This window comes from Urocitellus parryii, chromosome 6 (assembly GCF_045843805.1).
Source record: "Urocitellus parryii isolate mUroPar1 chromosome 6, mUroPar1.hap1, whole genome shotgun sequence".
Lineage (NCBI taxonomy): Eukaryota > Metazoa > Chordata > Mammalia > Rodentia > Sciuridae > Urocitellus > Urocitellus parryii.
In genome coordinates this window covers 67,107,970-67,124,268 of record NC_135536.1, presented here as the reverse complement: position 1 = coordinate 67,124,268, position 16,299 = coordinate 67,107,970, and the positions used below count along the sequence as shown (strand labels likewise).

Below are 16,299 nucleotides of genomic sequence, written 5' to 3'. Positions count from 1 at the left end.
ATAAAATAAGTGTAAAAATTTTACAAAAGGAAACGCGTGCCCTGTTTGTCAGGCTTTTCCTACATCTGCTGGTTCTCAATGGCCATTAGCTCAAAATAATCTGGGTGCCAAAGAGGAATATTTTGGGATAACATATTCTGGCACCTTTTGGAAGTCACACAGGATGCTCTTAATTCCTCCAGAACTGACAGTGTAAATTTTCTAGGTTTGTTTATTTGTTTTGTAGTACTGGGGATTGAACCCAGGGTCTTATTTATACATACTAGGCATGCGCTCTGCCTCTGAGCTGTATTCTCAGTCCTGTAGCATTGATTGCGATAACGCTTGCAAAATGTTGTCTACTTGGGAAACTAATTAGAGATTTAGTATCTACACTTTTTATTGGGGGCTGGTCACATAGGCACCCTTTGCCTACTCATCATTCAGACTCCCAGAAGGAAAGTTCTCTTTAGCATAAATGTGATGTTTATAGGTTTAGGCACTGTAACCCCTTCTTATCAGTTCTAGGAATGGCAGGAACCCTCTCAAAATGTAGGTTCCCGGACATCAGTCTGGGGTCCATCCTTCAAGCAGGACTTTCTAAATATAGAAGTCTCAGGTCTTTCCCATTAACTCTCTTTCTTTTTATACACAATTACCTTTTCCCTTTTCCTTCTGCTGTGAGAATTAGAACATTCAAAAAATGCCTGATCTTACTACTAACAAATTTACTCAGATTTTATATAATACCTGCAGGCTATATGAGGGGGAGGAGAGGCAAAAAGGATTTCCATATTTTGGGAATTGCTTTGATTTTTCTTATCCTCTGATAAGTATCTTTTTAAAAGCCTAAGGCCTCATGCCTGCTAAGCATATGCTCTGCCACTAAGCTACCCCCAGCTCTGCTAAATATTATTTTTAAGGTTGTGTTCTCAAAACATACTGTGTGCTCTGAGGTGATCTTTTTCTATCAAAAAATATACCAGTTTCAAAGTCTTGAGATGTGGCTTAGTGATAGATGCTAGCCTAGCATATGTGAGGCCCCAGGGGCATTGCAACAACATTTTATATATATCACATGTATAACATAATATTGTATATCATATATATTAGTTCCTAAAAACAATCCAAAAAATGGGCATAAATTTTTTTCTAATTATATATCTAATAGGAGATCTGTATCTAGAATATATAAAGAACTATTATAATTCAGTAACAAGGCACCCATTTTTAAAAATGGGCAAAGTATCTAAATAGACATTTCTCTAAAGCATATATATACAAATGTTCAATAAGCCCATGTAAAGATCCTTAACATAATTAGCCATCAGGGCACTACAAGTCAAAACCAAAATAAAAACACAGATAATAACAACTATGGGTTAGGCTGCAAAGAAACTGGAAGCTTTATATACTGCTGGTGGGAATATAAAAAGGTATAGGTGCGGGGCTGGGGATGTGGCTCAAGCCGTAGTGCAATCGACTGGCATGCGCGCGGCCCGGTTTTGATCCTCAGCACCACATACCAACAAAGATGTTGTGTCCGCCGATAACTAACTAAATAAATAAATATTAAAATTCTCTCTCTCTCTCTCTCTCTCTCCTCTCTCACTCTCTCTTAAAAAAAAAAAAAAAAAAAGGTATAGGTGCTTTGGAAAGCACCCTGGCAGTTCCTCAGGAGTTAAATGTAGAATTACCACAAGATCCAGCAATTCTGCTCCTAGATATATGCCCAAGAAAAATGAAAAATATGTCCCCCAAAAACTTGTACCAGAAAGTTCTGTAGGGGTAGCAACCATAAAATTCCTTTACTTTCTCATCAGAAGGCCCACAGCTGATGTTCCTGGCCCAGAAGACAGGTTAGCAAGAGAAAGGCATGACAAATTTGTTTAATTTAAGTTTTGTGTGACATAGGAGCCTTCAGAAATGAAGACCCAAAGACCCAGGAAAATTGTATCTGAATGCTTAGGATTGTTAAAAAATGGGCAGCCATATAGAAATGTGATTGGATATAATCTGATGGTAACAGACTGCAAAGCCCGTCCACATTCTTCTTGTCCTGTCTGTAATATTCCTTCCTCCTAAGTATGGGCTAGGATCTCTCCAAAATGAGGGTCTTCAAGGGATAAGAAAAGGGAAAGAGTATGACCTTCTTATGGCTTGCTTTGGGGGAAAGGAATTTTAATTTTTATGACAATCTTTGGAATTCTGGTTTCTGTGACTTGTTTCAGGGGAAGGAGGGAGGACAAAATAGGAAGGCAATAGAAGGTGGGGCAGAACTTGCTTCTGAGGCCTTTCTAATGTTCTAAAGTTTAAAGTACTCTGCTTGCCAAATTGCCGTACTTTGGGATGTCATGTTCTGAGCCACAACAGTTCATAACGCATATTTCATATTAGCTAAAATATGGAAATGTAACAGGAAATTAGGGCTGCTTTTGCTAACAAGCACTGACTCTTGACTCTTCATTTGGGCCCAACGAATAGTTAAATGTAGGAAAAATTGACATCTCTGCCTTTATTTATCTTATTTTTTAATTTGTTCTAATTAGTTCTATAATAACAGAATGCCTTTCAATTCATTGTACACAAATGGAGCACGACTTTTCATTTCTCTAGTTGTATATGATGTAGATTTTCGCCATTTATGCAGTAGTACATGTACCTAGGGTAATGATGACCATCTCATACCACCATCTTTCCTACCCCCCATGCCCTCTCCTCTCCCCTTCCTCCCTTTTGCCCAATCCAAATTTCCTCCATTCTTCCCATGCTCCCCCACTATACATCTGCCTTTATATTGTATCTTTCTCCTTTATTACCTTAAGCTTTGGGCCAGATTCCTGCTCTCCTCTGTGTGTAGATAAGTTAATCACTTATGGAGTTGTCTGTCAAAAAAACAACAAAACAAAACAAAAAAAATGGTAATACAAGGTTTATTTGCGCTAAATTTACCTTATCTACCTTATTCTCCTTCAAGATGAGGATACCATGATAAGAGTAGTTAAGGTATTTTCAAGACTTGTTGAGACAACTCCAGCTTTTACAATAAATATCCTGTTCCAGACCCCCTGGTTCAGTGCTCTGAAGTCTCTAGTCATTGATCTAAACTTGCAGTTATCTTGGATTCCAGGAACAGCAGAACCTCTCAGGCAGATCACTGTATGATGAGCTCATACCCCCAAGTGAGAGCAATTACCCCGTGACAGGAACTGAGGCTGTCCCCCAAGTGGGAACAATCATCTCAGAATGGGAACAGGATTGCCCCCTCAAGCAATAAGACTTCTCTGGAACCACTTCCCAGGACCAGAACTGAGATAGTAACCAGACCCTAGCTTGACCAAGACTACTTAATTATGCATACCTCTTGCTCCTGCCCCAGTTACTTCCTGTGTGAAATCCTGAAGTTCATGTTAGAACCCTCAATGACAAAGCTGAGATGTTTGATTTGACTCCTCTTCCCAATATGACCTATTGATTATAAAGTTCCTTTCCTGCTTTTCACAATTACTTTTTACATCTGTTTTTTGGGGTGAGTGGCAGGACTTGATTTGTTTGAACTCCCAGAGTCAGGCCTCTGGCCTAGGTCTCCAGTAACAGAAAGAGCCCAATTGTCCATCAACTAATAAATTAATAAGTGAAATGTGCTGCTGTATCCATAAAACAGAATATTACTTGCAAAATAATACAGTTGAATATCCACTACCTGAAATGCTTAGGACTAGAAGTATTTCAGAGTTTAGAATTTTTCAGGTTTTGAAATATTTGCATAGATTTTCCAGGTTGAGCATCCCTAATCTGAAAATCCCCAAAATGAAATGCTCCAAAATCCAAAACTCTTTGAGCATCATCTCAGTTCTAAAATTTCTAAAAGTCATTGAGTCATATAGTTTAAATGAATGAACTGAATGGTATATTAATTATATCTCAATAAAGCTGTCAAAAATACATCAGTGCTAAGAGACAATATTTGTTCATTTTTATGTACAGCTTGACCTGTTCATACACAGGTGTTTATTAAAATTCATAACTTGAATTTTCAGCATGAGTCAGTTACTGCATTGGAATGCAAGTTGTTCATTCTGAAGAAGTGTGATTAAGAAGTCTAAAGAGAAATGACACTACATTGGGAGTATTTTTAGCATTTTCCAGATTGCAGTAGGACACATTTCCACATTTTTTGTCAGGTATATTAGTTTAGAAATAAGCCCCCATTTTCCTTGTCTAGTGCATGGCTGCTCATGTTGCCCAAGTGGAAGCTGAAGAGGGACTTCTCTTTAAGGAATTCTGGTCTGGAAGGTTTTTCCCAAGGGATGTGTCAGAATGCTAAGGAGAAGGTAGATTTGCCCATTAGCCCTTGAATAGTATTAAGTCAAACAGATTTGAATAGGTTTGTGTGGGTGAAGGAAGTGAGATTTTTTTCCCAGTTGGTTTTGTTTCATTCAGAATTCATCAACTCACTTGGATTTGACAATATATCCTAGGCAGATCTTCATATAAGGTTCTTACAGATATATGCTTCTGGTATATTTTCCTGTCCCATTCAGTTTCCTGCAAATACCATCTGTGTTCCATTTAGTCTGGTGCTATATATTAGTCCCCTGAGAGTGTCTGAAATGGAAAAAGATTCTTTATAATCTTGGACAACTTTCTATTCCTGCCCAGTCAGGTTCTCAGGGTGGCTTCAGTCTGTTTCTTGAGATTATGAATTCATAACCAGATCATCCCTCAAATTCATCTTCAAGTGTAAATACCAAAAGCATATCATAAAACCAAACATAAGTGCATTTTAAATTGGCTGCCATTCTAGAAGATTCACATGACGGCTTCCCTCATCATCACAAATAGTTTTTGTGCACTTGTCAAAGGGACTGGAAGCTCTGACTCAACTGGATGTTTCAGAGATAAATGACACTTATTTTTAAATTTCTCAGGGAGGGCTGGGGATGTAGCTGAGTGTAAGGCCCTGGGTTCCATCCCCAGTACCTCATACACATGCACACCAAGAACATACTTTTGAAGTGTAGGGGAAGAAAACAGTAGTGTCCTCTACCCTTCTGAGTTCTTGGCTGGAACTCCCTATAACAGAGGGAGGATTAACACAAGGAAAACAAACAGGTTTATTAACATATATGTCATGTATATATAGTAGAAAACCATGGATAAATGAGTAACTCAGAGAAGGGGTCTCCACGTTTATAGAGCTTTTTCCACGAAAAAAAAAAAAGAAGAGTGTAGGGGAGCTAGGAAAAGTAAGCAAGAGGAAGATTTGTCATGCAGATTTAAGTAGGCTGCCTTCTGCATTGATTAGTTTCTTGTATTTTATTCTTTTTTCTCTTCTGGCACCCCAGGAGAAACCTCACCTTTACAAATGATGGCCTCTTTTGTGGACATTTATTTCCCATATAAATTGGTATTCTCTACACTGTATTCAGAGGTTCTTCTATATCTGCAATTCCTCAAAATAATCAGTTTGAAACAGTCCTTGTGTCATTGAGGCATATTTTGGGGTAGCATAGTCTAGTCTCCTGCAGAAGCAAAAGGTAGGTGCCTCTCTTCATCTGCTCCTGAGTGAATGGTGCCAGGAAGCCAACACCAAAACTGCCATTAGTTTGGCTAAAATGGATTAGATTACTGGAGGAATTGATGTGGTGCCAGCATGTCACAGGGGATTGGCTGTCTTTCTGTTTGTCCTAAGCCTGTCAATCCTGAAGAACCTCTGAATCCAGTTACAAACACTGTGCCATCCAAAACCCTAATGGGGGGCAAAAACAAAAACAAACCACCAGTGAACAACTCCAGCTGATAGGATTTGCGGCCATTTGTGGACAGCTCAAGTTCATAGTTGTCTTGTAATGGAGGTGTCTTTACAATTGGGAGATTTCAGGAAAGACCCAGTCTAACCTGCTCTCTTTCAGTTGCTTTTGCCTTCCCAGCTTCATCTCATGCTAGGAGCAGAAACTGCCCCCCCCCCCCAGCTCTGGTGCAAGTTGGACCTGCAGAACCAGAACTGCAGTGTGTGTACATTGTGCTTCTCAGCTCCTGGCACCCCACAGCCTGGCCAGAGTTGCAGTCATAGGCACTCCTCTTGGCTCCCTGCTTTTGCCCTTTCCCTATATAATCAGAGAGCTGTTGTCTGAATGGGGAAGCGAGTTTTCTAGAATAATCTGGCCAAACTGAGAATAAATTCCTTTTTGCTTCACCAATATCTTTATCTCTCTGTCAATTAAACTCTAGGCATTGGGTGACCAGGGCTGGTCTATTAAGACCCCTGGGTCAGGGCTTTGGCTGAGGACTCCAGTAACAGTCTCATCTGTATTTGTTTTTTTTTTTTTCTCTCTCTCTCTCTCTCTCTCTCTCTCTCTCTCTCTCTCTCTCCTGTCCTACATCCTTTCCAGGCCAAAGTAGAAGAAAAGATCCAAGAGGTCTTCAGTTCTTACAAGTTCAACCACCTTGTACCAAGGTAAGCTGTGGGTAGGAGTTTGAGGGTCTGGGAGAGCACCACCGTGTGGGAGCCCTTTGTCTTTCCTCCTCATCTGCTGCTAGGCTAGTATTTCTTGACCTCAGGGCTACCTGGGTGTGCTTGTGACCCAACTCCTGCCTCTTTCTAGGATGCTAAGGAGATGCTCCACTTGGACTGAGCCACCAGGTGTTAGGTAGGGATGCCCCCAAAGCCTGACCTCTGAGTTCTGAAGATGGGCAGTGGAGTTCAGGTTTTTGATAGTTGTGGCCTGTAGCTTTGCTTAGATGAGGACTGTCAAGTTTCTCCTTTTCCTATTGTACTTTGAAGCAGATACAGAGTTTGTGGGTGGCACAGAATAGATTCCTTTGGTGTAAATTATTATTATTTCTTAAATATTTATTTTTTAGTCTTAGGTGGACACAATATCTTTATTTTATTTTTATGAGGTGCTGAGAATTGAATCCAGTGTCTCATGCATGTCAGGCGAGCACTCTACCACTGAGCCACAACCCCAGCTCCTGATGTAAATTATTATTATTGTACTATTTTACAGTGCTGGGGATTGAACCCAGGGCCTTACACATGCCAGGCAAATGCTATACCACTGAGCTACATCCCCAGCTCTACTCTAACTTCTTATTATTTTGAGAAGTTTGAGCTTCTGGCCCCAGTGCAGCAGATGCCAAGGATGAAGTTCAAACTAGAAATACAATGCTTTTTGTTTTTCTTGGAGCTTAGCAGTTGAAGTCTTCTATGCCTTGTGGAGTCAGAAATTCCAAAAGGGAATTAGAAGAATTTTAAAAATTTGAACCTTTATTTTCTCTTTTTTCCCAGTATTTTGTAATGTCTCAAACTAGAATTTCATGAAGTTATTTCATCCCTTTATTACTATTTCTCTTTCAGTCACAAATTGTTTCCTGGATTATATTTCCATCCAGCAGAAGTGATCAGGAGTCTGAAACTGTGTGTGGTCATCATTTTCTCTTAGTGATAGAACACTTTGACATTCTCCAGACACTGGGGCGAGGTGCTGGCTGGTTCACTGTGGTGGCGGAGCTGCAGTGTCTGAAGTCCAGCCTCACCTCCATTATCATGTCTCCTGACTTCTTGACACCTTCTAACTGACCGCATCTCTGGGTACTTCTTACTGGAACATTAATCATGACTCCAGCCTTGTTACCATTGTGTCTTTTTTGCCACTACTTCTTTAATTTTTTTTTCCTTATTAGCCACTACAGTAAACAGCTGGAAAAGACAGGTGCTTATTGGGAAAAACAGGTGGGAAGGTTCACTTTATCTTCCTTCCCTGGGGAAGGCAGAGGAAAACATTAGCTAACTAGAGGAGTCTTTCCCCAGACAGCTAGACCAGATCTCTGCATTAACCTAAAGCTCAGTAAAATGAATTATTCCTCTTGTCATGAGCCACAGCTGGAGGTTAGCAAATGACACCATTTATTTTAGCAGCTTGAGAGAGTAAGCTGTGGGATATGCTGGCTCCTCAGTACTCATCTGCCCCTGTGCACAACCCTGTGCTGGCTTAGCCTCCCCAGCAGTGGTGGGACTTGGTGATGGTGAGGGGCACAATTTTGCTCTAGGGACCTTTGTGGTCAGCAGTTGTGCCCCCAGATGACTCACCTGATTGGGCTCTGAGTCATTGTCTCCTGTGTGGGCCTCTGTGTTTTCCACGAGGGACCTTTGACTATCTGACATTCCTTTTTCTGCTCACCCACAGAAGAGGGCCTTGGACTCTGTCATCTTACTAAGGAGTCAGGGAGGTTGAACGGCAGTGGTCTGGGAGGAAGGAGGTGTTATTTTGGGAGTGATGTTATTTTGGGAGTGATGGAGGACAGTAAAGGAGAAAAATCCCCTGATTCATAGATTTTGGGTCAAGTGTAGCTAGAAAACAAAAATGTTCCTTTTGGGGCTTGAATTCTTGTGGAAGTAGAAGATATCAGAGCTCAGAATTTGTTTCGGAAATATGACAATTTCCCAATATATCATAGTTGCCTATGAATATGAGTGTTTTATAGGATGCTAATTAGCATGCTAATTAACATTCAAGATACATATATTGGCTGAATATCAGCATATCAATATAAGGCTGAATCCAAATATCACCATCGTTGAGTGAACCTTTAAGATATAAGAATACATATATAACTAATTAAAACAAAAAAATTAAACCAATTTCAAAAAAAAAAAGAAAAGATATAATGCAGCTTGGTTGTAGAGCGCTTGTGTGGAGTGCTTGAGGTCTAGGGCTCAATCCCCAGCACCACACTATTTACATTAAAAAGATGTAAGAATAGGGCTGGGGATGTGGCTCAAGCGGTAGCGTGCTCATCTGGCATGTGCGCGGCCCGGGTTTGATCCTCAGCACCACATACAAACAAAGATGTTGTGTCCGCCGAAAACTAAAAAACAATAAATACTAAAATTCTCTCTCTCTCTCTTAAAAAAAAAAAAAAAAAGATGTAAGAATAAATCTAGGGCTGGAGGTGTAGTTCACTAGTAGATCTCTTGCCTACCATGTGGGAAGCCCTGAGTTTGATCCCCAGCACTGCAAAAAAAGAAAGAGAAAAAAAAAATCTGAAATTTATCAGAGCCTTACATTTTCACAATTTTAATATTTGACATGTTAGTCATCAAGATTTAAAAGCCTGACAGTATAATGCGGGAATAAGCCTTCACTGTTAGGTAAACTGCATGTTCACATTTTAGCAGTAAATCCAGATAATGTGGCTTGTTTGTGTTTCTGAGGTCATGATGCTGATCAGATGTGACAGAATCACACACACTGCCAGGACCACTGGTCACATGCAGGTACAGAATGCACACAATGGTGTTGAAGCAGGCATTTGCCTATCCAGCCTTCCAGAAGCAAGCTGAATAGCAGATTTGGCTGAAATTCAAGGCTGGAGTGGAATGTTGGTGAATTCCACAATCAATCCCAAAATGGTTTTCCTCTCTCTGTGGTTGGGAGATGTGCATTATATCCTGGAGTAAGATAATCAGTCTCAAGGATTTTATTTATTTATTTTGTGGTGCTGGGGATAGAACCAGTGACCCTGTATCTGCTAGCCAAGTGCTGTACCACTGAGCCGTATCCCAGTCCCAAGGACCTTTTGATCATATTTCTAATAATTTTGTTTGTCAGCATCCTGCTCTCTTTTGTTTTCCCTGTATTTTCCTTCTGTACACTAGTGAACTTACCCTTTTCCATTTATTTAATTAACTTTCAATTTATTTAATTAATTTTCTGAAATACATAAACTGGACACACACACACACACACACATAATTTTAAAAATTATTTTTTCTTGGACACAAGTGGCCTGGTGCTCCTCAGAAGTGAGAAAAACCAACAGTGTCCCTGTGCAGACAGGGCCTTGAAAGTTAAGTGTTGCAGTGGCTTTGAAGCCAGTGGCTCTGAGTGAAAGCTCTCCAAGCCCTTCTCACACAGGTGCCTGCCTGACCTTCACGTCTTGTCCCACTCCTGCATGTGCTATTTTAGAACTTCCCAAATCCCAGGCAGTTAGTAGATGTAGTCCTTGTTTCTTGCAAGGACCTTATAAATAAGCTCACCTTCCCTGGAGTTGTTTATTATGTGCTCAATGATTACTTTTTAACCAGAGGCCCCTGCTTTTAGTGGGTTTACAAAGTTCCCAGGCTCCAAAAATGAACTGAATCCCTTGTCCTCTCTTCTGTCACAGCTAACCACACAATGCCCAGGAGTGATCCAGATTTAGGAAATGTTTTTGTTCTAATTCTGTTCTGCTGGGTTCACTTGAAGTCTTTCTGTTTTTTTTTTTTTTTGTTTGTTTGTTTTTTTTCATTCATTCTGCAATAGCATCTGGAGGATCTCCAAAGGACAGATACTCTGCTGGGCTTAGGAAGCAGGCATGAGCAAGGCCGGCCCTGATCCTGCCTCTGCTGGGTGCTCAGTCTGATGGCGGAGGTGGACATTAGCAAATGAACACAAATATATATTACCAGCAGCATGTTCCGAGAGTTACAGCCAGGATCTAACTTAGGTTGAAAGTCAGGGACAGCCCCCCTGAGAAAGTGATATTTAAGCTGAGACCTGTAGGTTGAATAGGGTTGTTCCACACAGGTAACAGCATCTGTAACCATTCTGAGACTGCAGAGAACAGAGCTCAAAAGAGGCAGTGTCTTGAAGCCCAGTGGGCTCCCCCCAGTAAGAAATATCGTTCACATCACCTCCCAGGATGTGTCTTATGAGTTCGTTCCACCACCTCAATATATTTACCTATTTGATGGTTCCTCCCCAGTGTCCTCATCCTGCACTCTTCCCCAAGGATGTACTCTGAATCCCCTCCCTGCATCCTCCCTGCAAGAATGCGTGCAGAGCCTGTTTTGTTCTGCTCCATCTCATTGGCTTTCATTGGCTTTGGACCTGCATTATTCAGCTTTTCCTTAACTTCCAATTTTGGATTGAGTGAACTGAGAATAAAGGAGTGATAAGGGTATTAGTTGCTTGGGCTGCCACAACTGAACACCAACACTGGGTATTTGAAACCCAGAAACTTATCTTCTTAGAGTTCTGGAGGTGAGGTGTCCAACATCTAGATGCCAGCAGGATGGGTTTCTCCTGGGGTCTCTCTTGGGGCTTGCAGATGGCCTTTTCTCTGTACTTCACCTCCATGGTGTCTTTTTCTCTTCTTATACAGACACCCATCTTATTGGATTAGGGTCCCACCTGTATGACCTTATTTAATCTTAAATATCTCTAAAATGGTGCTGTTTCCAAACACATGGGATTTAGGGCTTCCACATGAATTTTGGGTGAACATAATTCAGCTTATGAGTATAGTTTCTGAGTGACCAAAAGAAACCGGATGGATATATGTCCCTTCAATTTAAAAGAATCCTACACCAGAACATATTGATATGTGTGTGTGTGTGTGTGTGTGTTACGTTTATGATTAAATGGAAGAGAATTTCCATTGTGGAAGTGGTTACTAAAAGGCATTTTTTCTTCCACTGGCTGTAGCTGGAGTTTGTCTTTGGATGAAATCAGCTGGAGGAGCTCAGCAGTCCCTCCCCAGCAGGACTCCTGGGGCCTGGTTTTCTGGGGTAAGGTTCAAGGTGAGGGTGAACCTTACCACAGAAAACCTTCGATGAAGGCTCATCTTTACGCAGGCTCACATCTTGTCCCTAGGGACCAACCCAGGGCAAAATAAAAGATGATGAAGGATTCCTTCAGCTAGAGTCCATTTAATATCTTTTTTTTTTTTTTTGGTATGTTTTTGCTTTTTGTGTTTTCCTTTTTTTTTTTAAACACTTATTTTTTAGTTTTAGGTGGATACAATATCTTTTTTAAAAAAATTTTTATTAGTTTTAGATGGACACAATGCCTTTATTTATTTTTTATGTGGTGCTGAGAATCGAACCCAATGCCCCACATATACTAGGCAAGTGCTCTACCACTGAGCCACAGCGCCAGCCCCACAATATCTTTATTTTACATTTATGTGGTACTGAGGATCGAACCCAGTACCTCGTGCATGCTAGATGAGCACTCTATCACTGAGCCACAACTCCAGCCCTGTTTGTTTTCCTTTTGAGATGAGATCTTGCTGTGCTGCTCAGGCTGGTCTTGAACTCCTGGGCTCAAGTGATCCTCCTGCCTCAGTCTCCTGAGTAGCTGGTACTACAGGTATGCGCCTGGCTTTTAACTTCTTTTTTTCTTGTTTTGATAGTTTTTAAAATTTTCTTCCTTGTTTTTGACAATGCTGGGGGTTGAACCCATGACCTTGCTCATGCTAGTCAAGGGCTCTACCACTGAGCTATATCAACAGCCCTTTTTATTTTTTATATTGAGACAGGATCTCCCTGAGTTGCTGGGCTAGCCTCAAACTTGCAATTCACCTGCCTCAGCCTCCTGAATCAGTGGAATTACAGGCATGTGCCACCGTGCCTGGCTGCTCTTTTAAAATATATGCATTCATTTAATTGTTTAATTCAGCTACCTAAAAACACCCAGTCCAGGGCTGGAGATGTGACTCAGTGGTGGAGTGTCTGTCTGGCATGCATGAGGCCTTGGGTTTAATCCACAGCAACACACACACACACCAAACAAAACAAAACAAAAAGGCCAAAAAAACCCCATGTAGTCCAATAGGGAAGGCAACCTTGGGCTGAGGGATCCTCTGCCTCAAGGTGCATGTGAACACTGAGAGAAGCGATAGAGCAGAGCCCTGAGCCAAAGTAGACATTGTGTTCTCCGTCTGACCACCCTTCTCCTTGTGTGCTTGAATTCCAACTTCTCCTTTGAGGTCTGTTGTGGGTTGTTTTTTTTTTTTTTTTTTAATTGAAGGGACATAGATGCAGGGAGAACAGTCTTTTGTGTCTAGTGAGAAACTGACCTTACTGTATTCCTTTATTTCTCCTGTTCAAATGACACATGGGTGCTGAGAACCTGCTGCACACAGGTGCTGAGGCCTGCTGTAGATGCTGAAGACAGACGTGGTCTCTCTTCACTTATGAAGTTACAGTGTAATTCCAGTAAAATACAACCCCCCCACCCCATCCCTCTCCCCAGCATTATGCTTAGGATCTCTGACTTTTTTGTTATAAGAAAGTCAGTGTTCTCTTGCCTGACATTTCTAGACGAGGTCACTGATGTTCTCTTATGGTATAGAGTGTTCTATTGTCTCTTTCTTAGGTCTCTGCATCTCAAGGTATTTGGAATATTTGAATTCTTTTTTTTAACATTTATTTTTTAGTTATAGTTGGACACTATACCTTTATTTTATTTATTTATTGTTTTGTGGTGCTGAGGATTGAACCCAGGGCCTCGAATGTGCTAGGCAAGCACTCTACCACTGAGCCACAACTCCAGCCCTGGAATATTTGAATTCTTTTGTCTATTTTTCAGAAAGGAAGGAACTGACATATAGAAAACCCTGCTATGAATCTGCTGAGAATGAGCCAGGAGTTCTAGCTCTGAATTCTGTGCTTGCCCTCACCTACCTTGGGTTTCTTAGCCTCTCCTTGCTAATGTCTCTCAGGCCTTCCTGGTTCCTCTTGTCCATCAGACCTGTCCTGGCCTTGGTTTCTTATCTGCTCACCCTGAGCCAGCTCAGACGGTGAACTGTTTCAGCAGTTCACTTACCTCTTTCTGTGTCTCCCTCCTCAGCTTTCATGCTCTTCCAATCTTGCTAGTCCTTCCTGTAGCATCCCACTAGCTCCTTTTGCTAAATAGTCCCAGCAAGATTATCAAGGAAAAAAAAAATCACTGGCAGTGTCTGCTGACCTTCTTCACCAAATTTTATACTACTTAGTTTCCATTATGCCTTCACTACCTGTCGTGCACACTTTTATTTGTCTTATGTAGATTCCCTAACACGTTCACCACTGCGGCCACTCCACAACTCTCCCATGATCCCCATGATCCTGAGAAAATAGAGGCTATCTCACATGAGTTTCTTGAGTCTCCTCTTCCCCACTTCAAAGCCCTAGGTTTGCCTGCCTCCATACTCTGAAACGCCTTGTCTGCAAGGATGTAAAATCCTTCCATATTGCCAGACTCACATCTCCTGCTGCCCCAAATACTTCAGTAACTCCCTTTAAAAAGACATTAACTGCCTTTGTTTTTTAGTAACAACTTTAATGAGATGTAATTCATATATCACATATGAATTACATCTGTTTCAAATGTAGAATTCAGTGGCTTTGTAATATAATCAGAACGTACAACCATCAACCACAGTTAATTTTAGATCATTTTCATTACTGCCCTCCTCAACCCCCAAGAAATCCTGTATCATTGCCAGCTCCTCCATCTCCCTCAGCCCTGGGCAACCCCTTGGTATACTTTCTGTCTAGGGGTTTCCCATTCTGGACATTTCACATAGTGAATCCTGTGGTATTTTTGACAGTTGTCTTTCCTTGGCTTGTTTTCAAGGTCACCTATGATGAAGCACAGTGACTGCCATCTGCTCTTAGGTTTGAGACCAGATTCCTTAATGCACTTATAAGTCCACATGATTTGACACCTCTGTTCCTCTCCAGTCTGATTTGTCTGCTCTCCGCCTTATATACTTTTGCTCCAGCTTTGGATCTAAACCAACAGACACACGTGGTGTCCTCTTATCTAGCTAACTCATGGCCTTCCAGCCTTAGCTCAATACTCTTCCCTTTGGGAAAGTCTTTCTGACCCTCTCTCCCTTCCTGTGAGCTGTCACAGCCCACCATACTCCCCTGATCCCTGTTCTCTGGATGTGTCATTCACTCGCCTGTGCGCACCTGGACCATAGCTTTACAGAGCAGTCAGCCTGGAACCCAGCACCAGGCACTCTGCCTCTGCCTGCAGTGAGTGGGTGCTCACTGAGGCCTGGCCACTGGACGTTCCAAAAGAGAAACAGTCTGGCCTCTTCCTTTGCAGTTTGCTGTCACCACTCCCCTGAATGCCCTTAAAGGCCACCGGCCATACTGTTGTCTATTGTCTTTTTCTTTCTCTTCTCCCACCTTCTGTGACTTCACCTGTCAAAGCTTGCAGATAAGCATTCTCATTCTGTTTATGTAATCATGGTCCCTCTTTCTGAGTTTCACATGTTGCCTTAGTCCATTTTTCTGTTGCTAGAACAGAATGCCTGAGACTGGGAAATTTATAAAGAAAAGAGGCTTATTTTGGCAAATGGTTCTGGAGGCCAGGAAACACAAGAACATGAAGCAGCTGCAACTAGTTGGCTTCTGAAAAGGACCTTCTGCTGCTTCATCTCAGGGTGGAAAGCCCGAAGGCAAGCAGGGCACATGGGGAAGAGACAAAACATGACTATCAGCCTCATTTACAGCAGCTCTTGAGAACAGACCCTCTCCCCTGCAAAAGGCTCTAATCCCTTTTAATGACAATCATTGCTATAGAGTCTGCCCCCTGCAACACCATTAAGAATCATATTTCAACCTGAATTTCAGAGGGTACAGACCATGTCCAAACCATAGCATGTGTGCATCCAGCAGCCCTCATCTGAGTACACTCCATGTGTCCAGAAGTCCCCAGGCTGGCCTAGGCCCTGAGCACTTTCTGGGTCAGCTCTGCCCGCTTCTGACCTTCCACTTGGCTTAGCTTGCAAACACAGTGTCCAATGCCCTTGGATACTTTCTCTAAAGCACAGTTATGGCTTTTTAAAAGCTCTTCTGGGCTTCCTTTTTGCCTACTAAGTTGAGTGGAAATTCCTAAGAGGAATTTCTTCCCAGAGCCCTATAAAAAGGGTCTGGTGCTTGTTCTCCTATTTCCTCCCACATTTAGGCCCGATCTCCCCACCCGTCCCTCCTTTTGTGCCCTTTGCGCCTGGCGCAGCACACTCGCATTACCTGCTCGTGGCTACTTCAACTTCAATGAAAATTTCTCCCTCCACCAGGGCTGTCTACTTCAAATTCTGCCTCTTCTGCCATAGACTTTGCTGATCACTCTTTTCTTAATGACATGCCTTCCTCCCCTTTGAACCAAAGTAGTATTTTTTTTGTTTTTCCTTTGTGAAACCTATCATTTCCCCCCTTGGTTTTTTTTTTTTTTTTTTTTTAGAGAGAGAATTTTATTATTTATTTTTTAGTTTTCGGTGGACACAACATCTTTATTTGTATGTGGTGCTGAGGATCGAACCCGGGCCGCACGCATGCCAGGGGAGTCACATCTCCAGCCCTTCCCCCTTGTTTTTTAGTAATTTCTGTACTTACGTCATTTCCATCACTGAATCGGGAGACTTTCAGGGGTAGAGACTACATTCATGGCCTTATTCTGAGCATGAACGGTGGGAGTTGTAGAAACAGTCGAGTTGCCTACCTAGAAGAGGGGTTGTGGCTCTCCTTCCTTTTGTTTCTGCAGTCAGCAAGCA

General features: G+C 41.8%; 1 protein-coding gene across 1 annotated transcript in view; it reads left to right on the top strand.

Annotated features, from left to right (window-relative positions):
• Fntb (farnesyltransferase, CAAX box, subunit beta) overlaps positions 1-16,299 on the top strand; it is a 74,818-nt gene that overhangs the window by 16,882 nt on the left and 41,637 nt on the right. The window contains exon 2 of the mRNA XM_026385124.2: positions 6,375-6,439. Within this exon, the coding sequence (XP_026240909.2) occupies positions 6,375-6,439 (65 nt within the window). The remainder of the gene's footprint in view (positions 1-6,374; positions 6,440-16,299) is intronic.